Consider the following 16,258-nt stretch of genomic DNA (forward strand, 5'->3'; position numbering starts at 1 on the left):
GAAATGTCAAAGATTTTCTTTGTTGTTTCTTGAAGATCTGATACAGTAAATCTTTACTGTAAAGATTTTCTATACATTTCTCAATTTTTTATAGCTCCTCAGTATTTGTGTAGGGGCTGAAACTGGGAGAAGAAAATAGGATCTGCCTGCCTATGGTGATGTTCAGGTAGCTTTAGCATGAATATTCTAATTCTTTGGCTTACTCTTGCAGTGTGAGTTTTCTAGGATTCAGCCTGTTTTCTAGCCTTGTTTCTATTCATGGACATCAAAAGAAGGAGGGTTTCCAAGAAGCCGGGAAGCCAAAACTTTGTGACCTGGTGATTCTATGTATTTGCAGACACCAGAAAGACATACAGTTTCTGTCAGCGATGATTACATAGCAATATATAATGTTGGAAATGTTTTATATATTAATTATATATATTATATGAATATATAATGCTTTTCCATGTTGGAAAAACAATTTCTGTCAACAATCAGATTCATCTGTGACTCCGACAGATTTTTAGTTCTTCTGGCCAGAAATGCTTGGCTAAGAGCTATGCACAGAGGGGACAAACAGATAGATGGGCTCTGCAGGGCAGGGTGTCTCCTGGCAGCAAACTAAGGAGTTACTATTACAGATAGTCAGTGTGGATGGATCAAAGAGTTCCTTAAGATGGAGTTTTGCAGCAAACAGACTGCTGCCGGATATCCTGTCCCTTGGTCAGTAGCGAGGGGACCTGCAGCAGCTCATGGCTTCTTCTTAGAATTAAAGATGAGTCACTTTAAGGTTACTGAATTTTCTTTCCTATTGCTCCACTTCCTCTGTTTTCAAAAGATAAATAAGAAATGAGAGCCTGGAAATTCTCTTGAGAGGTCCTGCAGCTTGTTTGTTTTATGAAAATACTTCTTGTTATCTAATTTTGTTACGCTTGTTAACAACAGCTTTCCCATAAAACCTGCCCCAAGTGAACTAACCACAATTTTGAGAAGTGAGCTGCAGAGCAGAGAAAATCATCTTGGAAATTTGAAGATGAAGTACTTTCTTCTGCCAATTCATTTAGCATTTCTCTGTAGCTTTGCACTAAGTAAACCCGTCCAGGTGTGTCCCTACTCTGAGATGTTGAGAATTTACATTGCTGCTGCTGAGTTGTTCTATCTTAAAATTTATTAGGAGCTCTTACTGCTGTGATTCTACTTGATAGAATGTTTCTGCTATGGAGATGAGCATGTACTAAAATATATGTGCTTTTTTTTTTCCAGATAGCTACAAGAAAGAATGACTTAGGTGAGTTTGATTGTAATTATTATATAAGTAATTACAGGTTTTGGAGGAGCTGCATCTGTATACCTAAATATCATCATTTGATATATTTTTCTTGTTTAGTTTTTTTTGCCCCACCATCAGTGGAAGACAATTCACAGAATTTAAATGTGTTTTAAAGTCACATTCAGTGTGATTTTTTATGTTGCTGCAATAAAGAAATTAAGAAGAATTATGGAACAATTCCTACATGAAATGTTCTTTTCCATATGTAGCCCTAGCAAATCAGATATTTTTCACTTTTTTCCTTTCTTATGTGATATATGGTACTTTCCTAAAGTCTGCTATACCTAAGACTTCTGTAATTTTTTTGCCTAAAAACCGATAGCTTTTGTCTGTGAGAAATGTATTCCCAGTATTTTAGAGTCAGAACTGAGGAGCACATCACAATGTCTTATGTCAAATTCACAGTTAACCTGGAAATTAATAACTTGCATACATTCAATATGCATGATAAAAATAGTAATCTCTTTTGTATGATTAATCCTATTTTTACAGAGGTCAGTTGTGATTTTTCTTTAATTCCACAAGCTCTAATGAAGAGAACAATGACTTATAACACTTATCATCCCCCTCTGAAAGCTCCCAAAGCCTCTTAAGCTAAAGTTTATTTAGTCACAACCTTGATCACAGCTGCACTATGACATTTATATTAATACTAAACTTTTCTATTCAGGAAGCAAGGCAGACCCAACCAGTCTTAGCATACTAATCCTTTCTCACGTTATTAGGAAATGAACTTCAGTGAAAGAAATTTCTGAAGATGCAAAATCTTGGTTAGTTGGTTTCCTTTTCTGCACATATATTTGCCTTCTCAGTGCCTTGTATGTTCTTTATTTTCTGCACCTGCCAGGTAGTGAAATAGCTGTGTATGAAGGAGACATCCTCTTGAGAAGAGGGAGACGCAGTGCAATTAACTGTGACAATTGTTTATGGCCCAAGTCACAAGATGGACTGGTCAAGGTTCCAGTTAACATCTCTTCTGATTTCTGTGAGTGTATGCAAATGGATGCTCTAAAGTTAGCCTTGATTTTCCAGTCCCAGCACTCCCTGTTATTTTATGTTTCTCTGGCATGCAATAAAAGCAACCTTTGCACAAGTGAGAATTTATTGATATGTCTCTTTTTCCATCCTGTTTGCCCCATGGAAGTTTGGCTAAAACCCCAAACAGATCACACTAAAATATGTGGTTAGTTCGGCCAATAGTCAGGTAATTAATTGTAATTTCAAATATTAGTTTGCTCCTGTTAGCTACAATGTACTTTGATATTTAACAAGTACATTAGAAGAGGCATAATTTGTTCACATTATTAATGTATTTTTGTCAAAATTACCATTAGGAACATGTTTTTGAACTCTATAATTTTCTTTCAAATCTCTCATAGAAATATTCCCACACTAGAACCCCTGTAGAGGCAAAAATGGAGGAAAAACCCTTGGAGATATTTTTTCCTTTGTTGATTCCCTCTAGTCAGTCAATAGCTCTGTCCTGTGCGAATGGCTGCAGGAGTGAATTCCATACAGACCCTTCTTCAAAGATCTTACATTGAGAGAAAATGACATGGAAATAAAATACAGCCTGAGCCTGATTCCCTTTCCTCAGGGAAAGGAACTGAGGAAAGGTCAATGTCTGTGTTTAGACTGCTTCTCTGCCCATGTGCCTCCAGAACTGCAGTATATACTCTTGCAGATAGGTATGGGTTATTCCCTCTATCTCCCTCTCTCCAAAATTTAAATATTAGGAAATTGAGATACACATCAGTTGTAGATGAGTCATAACCGAGGAAGCCAAATTAGGTCAAATTGTTCCAAAGTAGATAAACACCCTGATCTTTATTTGGTACCTGAACAGAAACACTGATCTTCAGAGCCTTGGCTGTCTCAAGTGATTCCAGGGGGGCTGTGGCAGGCATTTGCTTTTTCTGATAAACAAAACAGGGTTTTGGTGCTTAACTACAATCAACTGGCTCACTTGGGATACTTCAATCCAACTATTTGTATCTGAAACTGCCTCATTTCTTCTGTTTTGTCTAATGGAAGGAACAGTGCAAATATTTTGCTTTCCATCAGCTGTCTCCTAAATAATCCTAAATAATAGGCATATGGGATAGCTGTAATTGTTATACTTCCCCATAAAAGTCCAATCAGTTTGAAGATCTCAGAATGTTCAGTGCCCTTCTTTTACTATGCTTGTATGATAAAGAGCTAATGGGTGCTGTGAAGTTTAGAAGGAATGCACCCCATCAATGCACCTTGGTCTTTGATTAACCAAGAAAGATTTCTCCTGGCTCCCCCTTGTCTTTCTAGCAATAACTGAGAGGTCTTGGATTGTTGATGCTTTGCAAGAGATCTCCACACTGACCTGCGTGCAGTTTGTAAATCGCACTACAGAAACAGACTATGTTTATGTTGAACGAGGGCAGAGGTAAGCTTTCCATCTCCAGAGAGAGCAAATACTCAAAATGTCTTCCAGATTATTTTTGGTTTTGGATTTAAATAATTGTTTTTTTGTTTTGTTTTGTTTGTTTTTGTTTGTTTGTTTGTTTGTTTGTTTCATCCTAGCAGTAAAGATTTAGAGAGAAGTTGCAATTTTTCGTTTTTCTTTAGGTATACTGGTAGTTACATCAGCTAATAGGCTGCAGGAATAAAAGTGTGTGTGGATTTAAAGATAACAGGGTGTAATCCAAACCAAGAAATTTTCCTTAACTGTTTTAAAAATTTAAATAAGTATAATTGTTTCAGGTTCTTTGCTTAACACTTTATACTGGTTTGCCTTAGTTTGATATAGGCAATTTACTGGTTTAAAATTTGCCATCTCATCACAAAGGCTTTATTTCCCTCCCACCATGTCATTTGGCAGCTTTCAGAAGTCTAGATATCTCATGCCAGTGACTGCATGTCCCCCTGCTGTGGCTATATATCTAAAGAACCTTGGTGACATAATCAATAAATCTATATATTTTTATTTGCTACATGTGATCCTTTTGGTTATTGATTGCTTATACTTAGCTGCTGGTCTTACTTTGGAAAGATTGGAGGACGTCAAGCAGTAGGCCTGGTGAAAAATGGTTGCATGGATAAAGGAGCAATTCAGCATGAAATGAACCATGCACTGGGTTTCATCCATGAACAAGCACGGAGTGATCGGGATAGGTTTGTCAAGATTATGTGGGAACACATAGTGGCAGGTATGTCCACTAAATCTTAAGAGAAAATATATACTTACAGTTAAAGGAGAATGTTTCTCCTGTGAACAACAATGCAAATAAGAACCATGACTAATGTTGGCTGAATTGCAGCAGCAGCAGCAGCAGCACATTCCGTGTGATGGAATTTCTTGTTCAATGTTTGTACTAAGGGAATTTCTGTGGCTACACCTACAGCAATATGAAAGATGCAGCCTAAAACTAGCTCTGTATTTTTCTTTTGATTGCCATCTTGACCCCAGACCCCAAAATACCAGCATCATCAGGATTACAAAATGTTGTTGCAAAGACTTGACTAGGAGGCAAGACTATGGGACCCTTAACTGAGGAGGGTGAAGTGTGGCATTCAAGATCATGTTGGGGAATCACACAACAATTCTGTCCTGGGAAAGCCATGGAAATAGGGGAAGGCAGCACTAGGCATCTTGGCAGTGAGTGAAATGGTCATATCATAAAATGTGTATGAACAAGGGGCTCAATGTGGAGGCATTGGAAACACATGCAACCATTAGCATTTGCAAAATTATGGGACTTGGCTTGATGTGAGAGGAAAGACTGCAGTTATTTCCTTCTCCTGGACAGGTTCATATACGCATGGAAAGAAGAAGCCATAGGGAGCAATCAGGAGTGGTAATTCTGTAGAGGAAAAACACGTGGATACTATTTACAGAAAGGAATGCAGAACTAATAGTTTGGGCATGTGCCCATGATCTGTGTGCTGGGAACATAGGCTCATTATATAGGAGGGCTCCAGGCTCTGGGGAGGAAAGGGTAGAGAGAATGGCAAGAGATCCAAGGGAAAGTGAGAAAGTGGTATACATAGAAGGAAAATACCAGAGGAAAGTATACAGGGAATCACTTGTCTGACAGCTGTTAGAGAGCTGAGGAGTAATCCATAACAATTACAAAAATACAATGGTCTATTTAGTTCATTATAGAAAATAATAGTAAATGAGGCTGGACAATTGAATACCAAATTCTATTAAGCCTGTAAAACAAATATGATACTCAGCTACTCAATATCATGCACAGCTAAAAATATATCCATCTTTTTCTCCAGATGGAACTTGATTGTTTTTTTTGCAAATTCCTAACACACTGTTCTCCAAACTTTCTTCAGCTATTCCCATGATATCCTAAGTAAATTCCATCTGTGTTGTTCTTTATTGAGGTTTCAGCTTTAGTGTTAAGGTGTAATTTTTTTTTTTTGCTGTGAGTTGTTTGCCATTGTACAGCAAGGGTGGGCCATGTTTGAAATGTCAGCAAAGGATGTGCTAGGAAAGAGAAGTTGAAAGCATGAAGTTATATACACTAAACACATATAATCTTACACTAGTTTTGCAAAGGAAACTCCACAGGTTCAGATGTCATAATTCCTGAAGGATACAGATGTAACCGAGCTCTGATTCAGGCACAGTATCGTGAAATGATAAACGAGTGGGAAGAGGTAAAGAGGACAAGGCTATGACAAAGGAGATGAGGTATATCATTGGTGTTTTGAGTGTTTGCCATGGGTAGAGAATGAGATTATTGGTGTGGCAAGGGAGTTGGAATACAGAGTGTGCAGCTCAAGCACTGTAGGGAAAAAATGCAAAGATATGCGGGGAAAAGGAAATGGAGAAAGAGCTATATTCATGAGGACTGTAAAGTAAAAACCATGCTGCTGTTAACAGTGTTGATGGCAGAGCTCTTGCTGACCTTGGTGGTGCAGAACTAGACTTCAAGATCTTTTCCAGTATCTCAGCTCTCTCACATAAGCTGTTTTCCTCCTTCCAGGACTTTCATATTGTGAATGTTTCCTGGGTTTTGTTTTTATCCAGCAATTTACCTTGGAAGCCATCCTGCTTCTTTGTTTTGACAAAATGCAGCCTGATTGGTTGCTGTCCATGTAGCTACTTGAAACTGAGCTTGTTTTTCCTACACTTTTGGGAAAAAAAATATATTCAGAGTCTTCAGACATAGCTTCCAATTCAGCTCTTCTGAGTCATTGCACTTGCATTCTGTCAGAGGCAGATTTTTTTCTTTTTTGAAAGTGGAAGAGATGGGGTAGGTCCCCAAACATGTGCAGGTCTAGACGGCCAGATCTCTTTGGCATGTGATGAGATAGGTAGTAGTTTGCTGGCAGCACCTCAGTCCAGCCAGAATGCTGTCACTTTTTCTTTATTTAGCAAACTAATTTAGCAAAGCACTTCTGTGCCAAACAGTAGCCATATGCTTCAGTGTTTCGCCACGTCTGAACTGTGTTCTCTGTTCATCACCTCAGAAAAAGCTGCACACTTGCTGATAATTCTTTCTGAAGTCTGTATGGCAGATAAGAGGGGCTGAGATTAAAACAGAGTCAGGAAGGCCAATGCTGTTGAGAAACAGTTTAAGCCTTAACTGAGTTTTACAGCTATGGAAAGCTCCAAATTCATGTTTATCCCCAAATTTTCTATTAATTGGGATGTCAAATCTTCTTTTTGCATCTGTTAGCCCTCAGCCCAGGACCAGTGCTGAAGGACATTACTGGCCGAGTCAGCCTGTCAGCTGAGTTGCGTAGATCTCAAGGATGTCCAACTCTCAACTCTTGTCCAGATGGTCTGTGCTTCACAAACCACATTTGTAGTTACAGTAATGAAGGTACAAAACTTGAAAGGAGTGCTCAGTGGCTAGGACTTTAAGGCCAGGCTTAATGCCAGGCTGGCTGCATTCAGCTCCCTGCTCTGACAGTGCTTGTTTGCCTGTCCTACCATGGAGAAGAGACCCAGCATGTAATTCATATTCATGATCTCCAGTCAGTGAGAAAAAGAAGTGCCTTCTTCACATGAAACTCCCTCCAACTGTGTCTCTCTTTCTTCCCCTCTCCTCTGACTGTCCTGGGAGCCTTGAGGAATAGCTTCAGTGCCTAACTTGGAGAAAAAAAAGCTAGGTGACATGAAATCCAGTCTCTGTCCCTGGGCCCCAGCCCTGTATCAGTATAACACCTTCTTAAATCATATTGGTTTTTTAAGGCTAAACAGATGAAAAGTGATTAGATGACCAGCAGCTGTTCTGACAGAATTTGTTTTTCTGCTTCATGTCAGTCATATCACTTTACTCTAGTCACTGCTGATGGGTTTGACCAGAGACAAAGCCAGAACATGTCTAGTAGCATGGGCTCTGAGCAAGTAACAGGGAAATTGTATTCCTTTCTTTTGTGACATTAGAACCCTGTGGTGGAAGGACTCAGCAAGACATCACGCATGTGTAGCTCTGAAATTTTCATCTAGGTGGTCGGTCAGGTTTCCCTCTCAAGGTATAGATGCAGATTTGGGGACATGGGTTGGATCTTATAGTATTCAAGATAATGCATTGAAATGTATTTGGAGACACCCTAATTAAGATGGACAGAGGAATACTTTTGCTTGAAGAGTAGGATGTACTCAGTGATTATATAAAAACATAGTTGATTAACTTTATATTCTGAAACCTACTAAAACATCTGGTGGTTTTGATAGATCCAAGATCTCATAAGAACACGTATTAGTATCCTAAGTTACTCTCTGGATTATGACAGCAGGCAATGTACTATTAGTAATAATTGTTCTGGCTGCAATATTGCTTTCCTACCTTACAGGGGAACGAGGGAACTTTGGAAAAATGAATTCCAAAAACCTGGGCCTTCCCTATGACTACTCTTCAGTGATGCACTATGGCGCGTAAGTTATTTGCTGAGATATCCTTTCAAAGGAGCAAACAGCTTTCAGATCTTCTGCACAGATCTAGGAAGAAGTTGTTGCTCTGTTCAGGGAGTGACTTTTGCTCATTGCTCTTTTGACTGTTCATTTAAAATTGAGTGCGTGGACATAATTAAGGATGAGCATACTTCCTTTGTCAGCAGGATTCCTGGAAAACAGAGTTGATATGGATAGAAACAAAACATAGGACAACATTTTCTTCCAATGTACTCTTGCCTCTTGCTAAAGGCCTTTGACATGGCTGTGGCCCAAAGTCTAACTCTACTGAATCACTGATCTAAACCAGTTCTGAAGTTTAAATTATTTTGTAAACACAGTAGCAACTGATCATAGACAACAACATTCAAGTATAGAGGCAAGAAAGATGGATTTTTTTTATATCATTGAGGTGTTGTATGCTGCCTTATGTTAATATGGAAACACTGTCTAAGACTGCACTTTAGTCCATAATGTGCAAGCTTGTATCATGTACCTTCTCCTTTATTTCCACAAGAAAGTAACAACTTTGGAACAAAACCATTAAATAAAACTGGACTAGTGGAAGGAAGTTGCAGATAGCAAATAAGCAATTAGTAACTGAGACAGAACTATTTCTTCTCCTCTGCCTCAGGAACCAGGAAGATGGGATTTGGTCCATTTTGCTGGACATTGGTGAAAGGCCTTTTCACTCAGGACAGAGCAGTTTTTTCTGCTTGCTTGCTTTCACCTGCTGAACACCAAATATCTGCCATGCTGGTCCTGTTCAGGGAAGGCTACCGGGTCTCTGAGAAGCTTTTTGTCCATTTCCATTAAAACTCTGTTCATGTGCTACATGAAAAATGACTATGCAGCTAGAGAACTTCCCTGTCTACAAAAAGCAATCTAGAAATGTGATTTCCTTCTTTCTACAGGTATGATTTCTCCAGTACTCCAGGAAAACCAACTATTGTACCAGTTCCTGACCCCTCTATACCTATTGGGCAGAGAGAAGGGCTGAGTAACTTGGATGTAGCTAAAATCAACAAGCTCTACAAGTGCAGTAAGTGCTGTAGATAGAAGGCATGTGAATACAGCTGATGTCTGTAGGCACTGACAGACAACCCCCAAAGGAAAGCAGCCCAGAGTCCCTTCAAGTCCCTTCACTATGTCTCTCTCACCCTACAACAGGAAACAGAATTGTCCCTGCCAAACTGCTGCCTTCTTGGGAAGGACAATTTGCTTGCAATAATTCACTCTCATTTTAAGTTATCCTCACCTAATCCCTGCTCTTTGAGATAAGCAAAATCCATCAGAGAACTCATGGTTGCTGCCTCTGTCAAATTCTCATTTCAGGAAAGCTCTGAAGGTTGCAAAGCATGTAAGCTCTCCTCAGGCATGAGTATAGCTTAGAGTCATGTGCATCAGTAGTGCCATCAGTGCCATCTTTTGTGATTTCTCTTAATTACAAAATGACTGCAAGGCTGTAAGCATGGGTGCCATTCAGCCTGCTCAGAACACCTCTGAGGAGAAAATCATAGGCATTTTTTATAGATATCTACTTTCTTGCCACATCCATTTCTTAACTCATCCTTCTGGTATTTTAAGGTCTAGATATACCTAGCATTCCTCTGTAAACAGGAACTTCAGCCAAGATGCACAAAACAGTTACAACATCACTGCACTGCTCTCCTGCACTGCACGGGTTTTGCTTTAACTGCCAGGACAAAAGCTAATTGATTTATATGGTATTTGACTTTTCTGAGATGATATTCAATTAGTTTCCACCAAAAATGCAGGAAGTATTAACAAGACCTAAATATTAGTGTACTAAATTCTGCTCTTGTGTTAGAACTTAGTTAAATAACTAGGATTTAGAAAGAATCAGCATTCTTTCAGTTTGATTGTTAGGTACAGAAATCATTGCTGAGAGTGGTTCCTCCAAACTTGCAACTGCAGATAAGACAACTTCACAATTTATGTGTCTTAAAGATAGTGATAACAAGTATTTAGTGATATTTATTCTTAACAGTGGGGCTGGGAATGAATCACACTTCAATACCATTACTATGTAATTTCATAATTAGATCTGTATGTTTTGGAAGAAAGGGATTAAATTTTTTAAAAATGTAGAAACTCAGGAACTAAAAAAAAAAAACCCATAAAAAGTCTGGTTGTCTCAGGAAAAGTAGGAAGCAAGAGAAAAATGTCATATATTCACATTTTGTAATTTGGGGAGTTATATAAAATGCAAAAAAAATGAACATGTGGAAAGACAAAAGTCAGATGATATCAGGCTTTGTATATCAGTCACTAAGTCTGTAGGTTGACTTCAGTGCTGTTACGGTTTTACCTCAGTGACTACTTCTCTTTACTTTGACAAAATCTTGTTTTCAAACTTGATTTTTGTGTACACTTATGAATGCACACAGTTGCTGATGGAAATTGATGTATTGCTGTCATTGAAAGTACTTCTGTGATTGAGGTTAAGGAAGTTCACAAAAGATGCAGGCTTTTTTTAGTAAACTAAAATATATGAGCAAAGCCCTATTGTCTTTAAAAAAAACATTAGCAGCTGAAACAGGTAAGTACCTTAACTGCCTTTATTTCACTTGCAGGTTTTCAATAACTTTTACCCCAGGAACAACAATACAGTTGTAAGCATTATCATTAATGTATATAAGCCTGACTGCTGCAAATGGTTGGAGAGACTTGTCAAGAATTATGGGAATATTTGTGTGCAGTTTTCATTCTCTTCAAGGCTGTTTGGTTCTTTCCTTCAGATTGCTGTAGCTTTGTGTTGCCTAAACCCAAGGGCTCGTTCTCCTCTGCCAATTACCCATCCCCATACCCGAACAACAGCAATTGTCTGTGGCTGATCCGCATCCGTCGAAGTAAGGTAATTTTTATTAGGAGAAAGTAGGTTTGAACCACAGTAACCAGGCTACACGGCATTATTTTGTTACCATGAGTAACACCTGGGAGTCAGTTTCATGGATCAAGACATTTATTTTGTTATGCAGTGAATGAAAGTCTCAATAATTTTTGTGAGAATTAAGATTATTGAAGGGATTATTTCATTCCATTTTTATCCAGTTCAGATTGGATGACTTTTCAAAGACAAGCAGTAGTGAAACATCAGTTTCTGGAATCTCAGTAATAGGACAGCTAAGTAAAATTCTGTGCTCTTTGTAAGGTTTCAGTAATACATGGATAGTAAAATGAATATGAAGGTTCACTTCATATTCAGGTAGATGGTTTGAGACTTTCCCTGTGTTTAACATCAAACCCAACTTTCGTGTGTTTTTTTTCTCCAGATTTTCCTGCAGTTTGAGGCTTTTGATCTCCAAGGCTCCTTGGACTGTTCTTCTGACTATATAAAAATTTACAATGGCAACAGCAAGAGCTCCCCTGTCTTGCTGGACAAGTACTGTGGGAAGGGTCCACTGCCCTCCTTAGTGGCATCTGGATCGACAATGCTGGTAGAGTTTGCAAGTGATGAGAGCATTACAGCTACAGGATTCAGAGCCTCCTACAACAGAGGTATGAGCATCCTTTACAAAGCTTGGAGAACAGCATTAGCAGTATTTGTACAGAAGAACTGAAAACTTTTGCTACATAGTACAGAGCAGGTCTTTTGGCTGTCATTCTTCACACTTTCACAGCAACTGGAAGTGCAGAAGGTTAGGGAATGATGTGTCTGAAGGTTCACAGGAAACAGGAAACGGGATGTTGCATGGGTGTCATGTTAGTTATCCTGAGATCTCACTCACATTGTTCTGAGAGCCTCTGTTAGGCTTCTTCATACCTCCAGAGCAATGTCTTTAAATAAGAACAATGCAATGACTGAAATTATTAGGAGCAGTGCAGCCAAAGAGCACAAAGATTTCAGAATCAACAAGAGACCTCAACCAATGAGATGCAAAGCCAGTATTTGGGCAAGACATTATTCAAGGTTTTACGGGATTTTCTGCAGCAGGAGAGGTACTGACCTTGGGTACCTTAGACTTTCTGAATTAAAAGCTTTTGTTATGTACAAAAAACACAGTGCTTCCTGTAGTCACGTGAGGGGTGTCTTTTTTGCAAATACACAAATGCATTCTGGATTGCCAGACCAAATTCTGTTGTGCTGTGACATGCTTTCAGCAAGAAGGCAGTAGCCGAAAGTTGCCTTATTTCAACTGAAAATCCAAACTTCTTTAGAGCATAATTTGAAGAAGTCTTAGAAAAGTGTTATTTTTACTCTTTTTGCTTTATTCAATGGAGTAATTTCTAGAAAGCACTACATCTAGCTTGATAATGTAATCTTGAATACTTGAGCTGATTCTTTTCTGAACGACAGCTAGTGCCATCAGAATGCTATGCTAATATGGTAACAGTTGATTGGAAAGTCAGATACAGCTTTTTTGTTTATCAGACATGTTTCTAGTTCCTTCAGTACAGCTGCTGATACAAATACTAAGTGGAGTAATAAAGTACTTCAGCAGTAGATTTTAATGGTAGCACTTTTTTTCTTGAAGAAGTAATACAATAGGGTGTAAGCAAGCTCATTTCTACTGACAACATGCTCTTGTTAATATATCTGGTTTTCTCCTTTACTCCTCAGTGAATTGTGGAGCAACTTTCAGAGATTCAAAGGGAGTCATCACCTCCCCAAACTACCCCAGTAAATACCCCAAAAACCGAGCATGTTTCTGGGTCATCACTTCTCCAGCAGGATACAAGGTAAGGCACAGATGAATTCATTTATGGGTTTCATCACTCTTCTCTGATGAAACCTCTGTTTTCCTTGAGGAACAAGAGCTGTTATGTCACTTTTTCAGCAGACATTCTCAGAGTAAAAATCTGAAAGCAAAAATTCATTTTAAGAATTTATGCTGGATCTTGGTATCTGAGGTGCTTTACACATGCAAGTGAACTCTATAAATCTAGCCTGTACCAAAGGCTTTGTTCAAAATAATCCCTAGGTAAGAGCTCCCACTAGAACACTGAAACATCACACAGGTGCTGTTTTTATATTTCTCTAGAGGAAAGAATGTGAAGCATAGAAGATCAATCTTGCCCCTTGCTTCTGCTTCCAATCCAAATACTGATGAACTAAGCAAATAATTTGCTACTAATTTGCATTGCCATATGGGATCAGAATGTGGCACACACACAGAATAAAAGATGGAGCCTGCACACAAGGAGTTTAGAGTATTTTTCATTGATAAAAAATGGGAAAGAGAAAAGGCTGCAGCCTGGAAACAAAGTGCTTTGGTTGCATTTTCTCCAGATATCTCTCAAAATGTTATCCTTTGAGCTGGAATATAGTGACAGATGCATCTATGACTACTTGCTCATACATGACGGAAGCCGCCCTACATCACCTGCAGTTGGCCCTTATTGTGGGACAGAGAAGGTTGCAGACTTTACTTCTACTGGTAACTTTGTGCTGGTTGAATTCCACAGTGATTTAGTGTGGGAGCTGCCTGGATTTGTGATGAGTTATACATTTGCTAGGTAAGTACAGTACAGCGGGAGTTTCAAAAACACAGAATGAGAGTAAGAGTCCAGCTAGCCACAGGTAAAAGTGAATATGCCACCAATTTCAGAAAAAAAAAAACATATATAGCCTGATAGCTTTAACAAGCATGAAGTTTGACTCTTAGTTTTACATCTACCATGCTGTAATTTCCATGGTGAATCAAGGACAGAAATGTTCCTGCCTGTAGGATGCTCCTGTCTGTGACTGTATACTTTTATTATAGTATTATTATTGCTGGTGTTGCATGGCCAGACACAATTGCAGAGCTGAAACTATGTAAGCATCAAGAACTTCTAGTGGTAGAAACTGTGCCCATAAAAAAATTCAGAACACAGCTACGTAGCAACTTCAAACTGTATTCTGGCAAATGCTATTACCCAACCTTAATGTGCATTCCAACATGCTTACAGAAAAATCTTCAGACACATTTATGTATGTTTTGAAGCCAAGATCAGTTAGACAGTTCATATACACACCAGAGCTTAGCCTGGAAATCACCACTTGACACTGAACAAGTGGTGTCATAGTACGGTATGACATACAGTACCTCAACTCAAAGATTTGCACTACTCCTCTCTGAGATGAACCAGGTCAGGGAACAGATTTAACTAATGAAACTAAAGAGTGGCAGGAACAAGCAGTGAGGGAGAGGGAATGGAATGAAGCACCTATTGTAACTTTGCTGTGGCGTGAGTCAGGTATTGAAATCATCCATAAGGTGTTACCAAAATATTTTTTAAAAATGAGGCCTGAAAACCTAATGCAAACACCACTGAATGTTCTCTTTGGAGAGCATTTTAGGCGTGAAGTACCTTGTCTGTAGACAGAAATCATCCTTCTCTAAGGAGATGGCTGGAGTGAGAAAGAAATTGACACCTAACACTTTGCCTTGATTTGATGTATTCGTTAATGCTAGTGCCAAACTGGGAGATGCCAAAACATAATGAATAATAAAAGATTTTGCTGAGATTATGTCTTTGTGAAGAAAAGCCGGTAGAAATTGCCAATTTGCTTTCCTGGTGCAGCCAAGAAAATTTTGAATTACGATGACTTTGTAGCAGTAGCGGGGGAGAGGGGTTTAAGATCTGTAATGTTTTGCTTTTTAAGCACTTGTTAATTTTCACCCACAGAAGAATGATAAGTTGTGGACATCAGGGTTTGGAGCTTGCTTGCATCATGGCAGGAAAGTGCATGCACAGCAGGCAACAAATATTTGTATTTCTTACAAGCTCTGATCTTCTGGCTATAAAAAGTATTCCTTCATTTAATTTGGCTCACTATTTAGATTGGCATATTTTTGGAGAATGTAACAATTTCATCAGCATGACAGAAAATAAACTCTACTTCTATTTTTAAGCTCAGCTTCAGACTGTAAAAATGCTAATTCTCCTCCTTGAGTCTGAGGATTCTGATGGAGGTGCAAAAGTAACAACCCTGTGACAACTGTCATTGTATAACAAAGTTGAAGTGGTACATGTTTTAAACAAATAGTGCTGAACAGCTTTGTAACTTGAGTATTACTTTAGATTCCCTTCCCTTGGTCAGATGTGGAGCTCTACATACCTGCAATGTTTTAGATATTCACCCATATTTGGTAAAAGATCATGAACAGGATATTCCAAAAGCAATATACCACATACAGGAATACTTGTCTTGCAATTTGTCCCTAGAAATATGGTTTTAAGTAGGACATTGCCCATGTATGAATACACTCATATTCTGAACTATATGAAGGAAGAGTAACCAGCTAGTAGACACAAGGGGCAGTATAGCCTAAAGTGTAGGATTTAAATACCACAATAGGAGGATTTTCAGAAGTTCTGATTAAAGTTCAGCACTCAACGCAGTTTTGAAATCCAAAATGTAAGGATTTAACCTTAAAACAGAGAGGTATCTAGCAGTGATGAATATATGCATTCCCACAGATGTACCTAACTCATGACACAAGCAGGTATTACCTTAATTGCACAAAAAAACAGATGTTTTTAAAGAGAGACCTACTGCCACAAGCCTGCATGTGTGGAAGAATTAAGAGTGTTTGTGCCCACATATTCTTTTTACCTGCTTTGAGACTGTCCTGGCTCCCACTTCGGGGGCAAATCAGAGGCTTTCAATGCTATGCTTTTGTCGTCTGTAAGAACCAGAGCAGAGATCTGTCAGTTATTGCTGCAGGAATAAAAACAGCCTGGAATAAAGCATTACAGAAGAGCACAAAAATGTACTACTCATAGGTCTATTTTTGTGTTTAATTTAAAACACATTTCCTTTACATAAATAAATAACTGTGTTTGTGATGATGCTTGCATGACTACAACCCTGCTGATTGAATCACAGAATAGTTTGGGTTGAAAGGGACACGTAAAGGTCACCTAGTCCAAAACTCTGCAATAAGCAGTCATCTTCAACTAGACCAAGTTGCTCAGAGCCCCATCTAGCCTGACTTTGAATGTTTCCAGAGGTGGGGCATCCACTGTCTCTCTGGGCAATACAGTGTCTCACCACCCACACATAAAAAATTTTATCCTTATATTTAGTCTAAATCAACCCT

At 38.7% G+C, this 16,258-nt stretch overlaps 1 protein-coding gene across 1 annotated transcript; it reads left to right on the forward strand.

The window, feature by feature from the left end:
- Positions 1-1,015: 1,015 nt before the first annotated feature.
- On the forward strand, positions 1,016-13,689 carry LOC134045338 (embryonic protein UVS.2-like). Its single transcript, XM_062495067.1, has 11 exons — positions 1,016-1,084; positions 1,246-1,270; positions 2,160-2,297; positions 3,614-3,731; positions 4,316-4,494; positions 8,108-8,189; positions 9,119-9,246; positions 10,967-11,082; positions 11,501-11,726; positions 12,790-12,908; positions 13,459-13,689. The coding sequence occupies exons 1-11, from the start codon at positions 1,016-1,018 to the stop codon at positions 13,687-13,689; spliced, it is 1,431 nt and encodes a 476-aa protein (XP_062351051.1).
- The last annotated feature ends 2,569 nt before the right edge of the window (positions 13,690-16,258 follow it).

The sequence above is a fragment of the Cinclus cinclus genome, chromosome 6 (assembly GCF_963662255.1).
Source record: "Cinclus cinclus chromosome 6, bCinCin1.1, whole genome shotgun sequence".
In the NCBI taxonomy this organism is placed as follows: domain Eukaryota; kingdom Metazoa; phylum Chordata; class Aves; order Passeriformes; family Cinclidae; genus Cinclus; species Cinclus cinclus.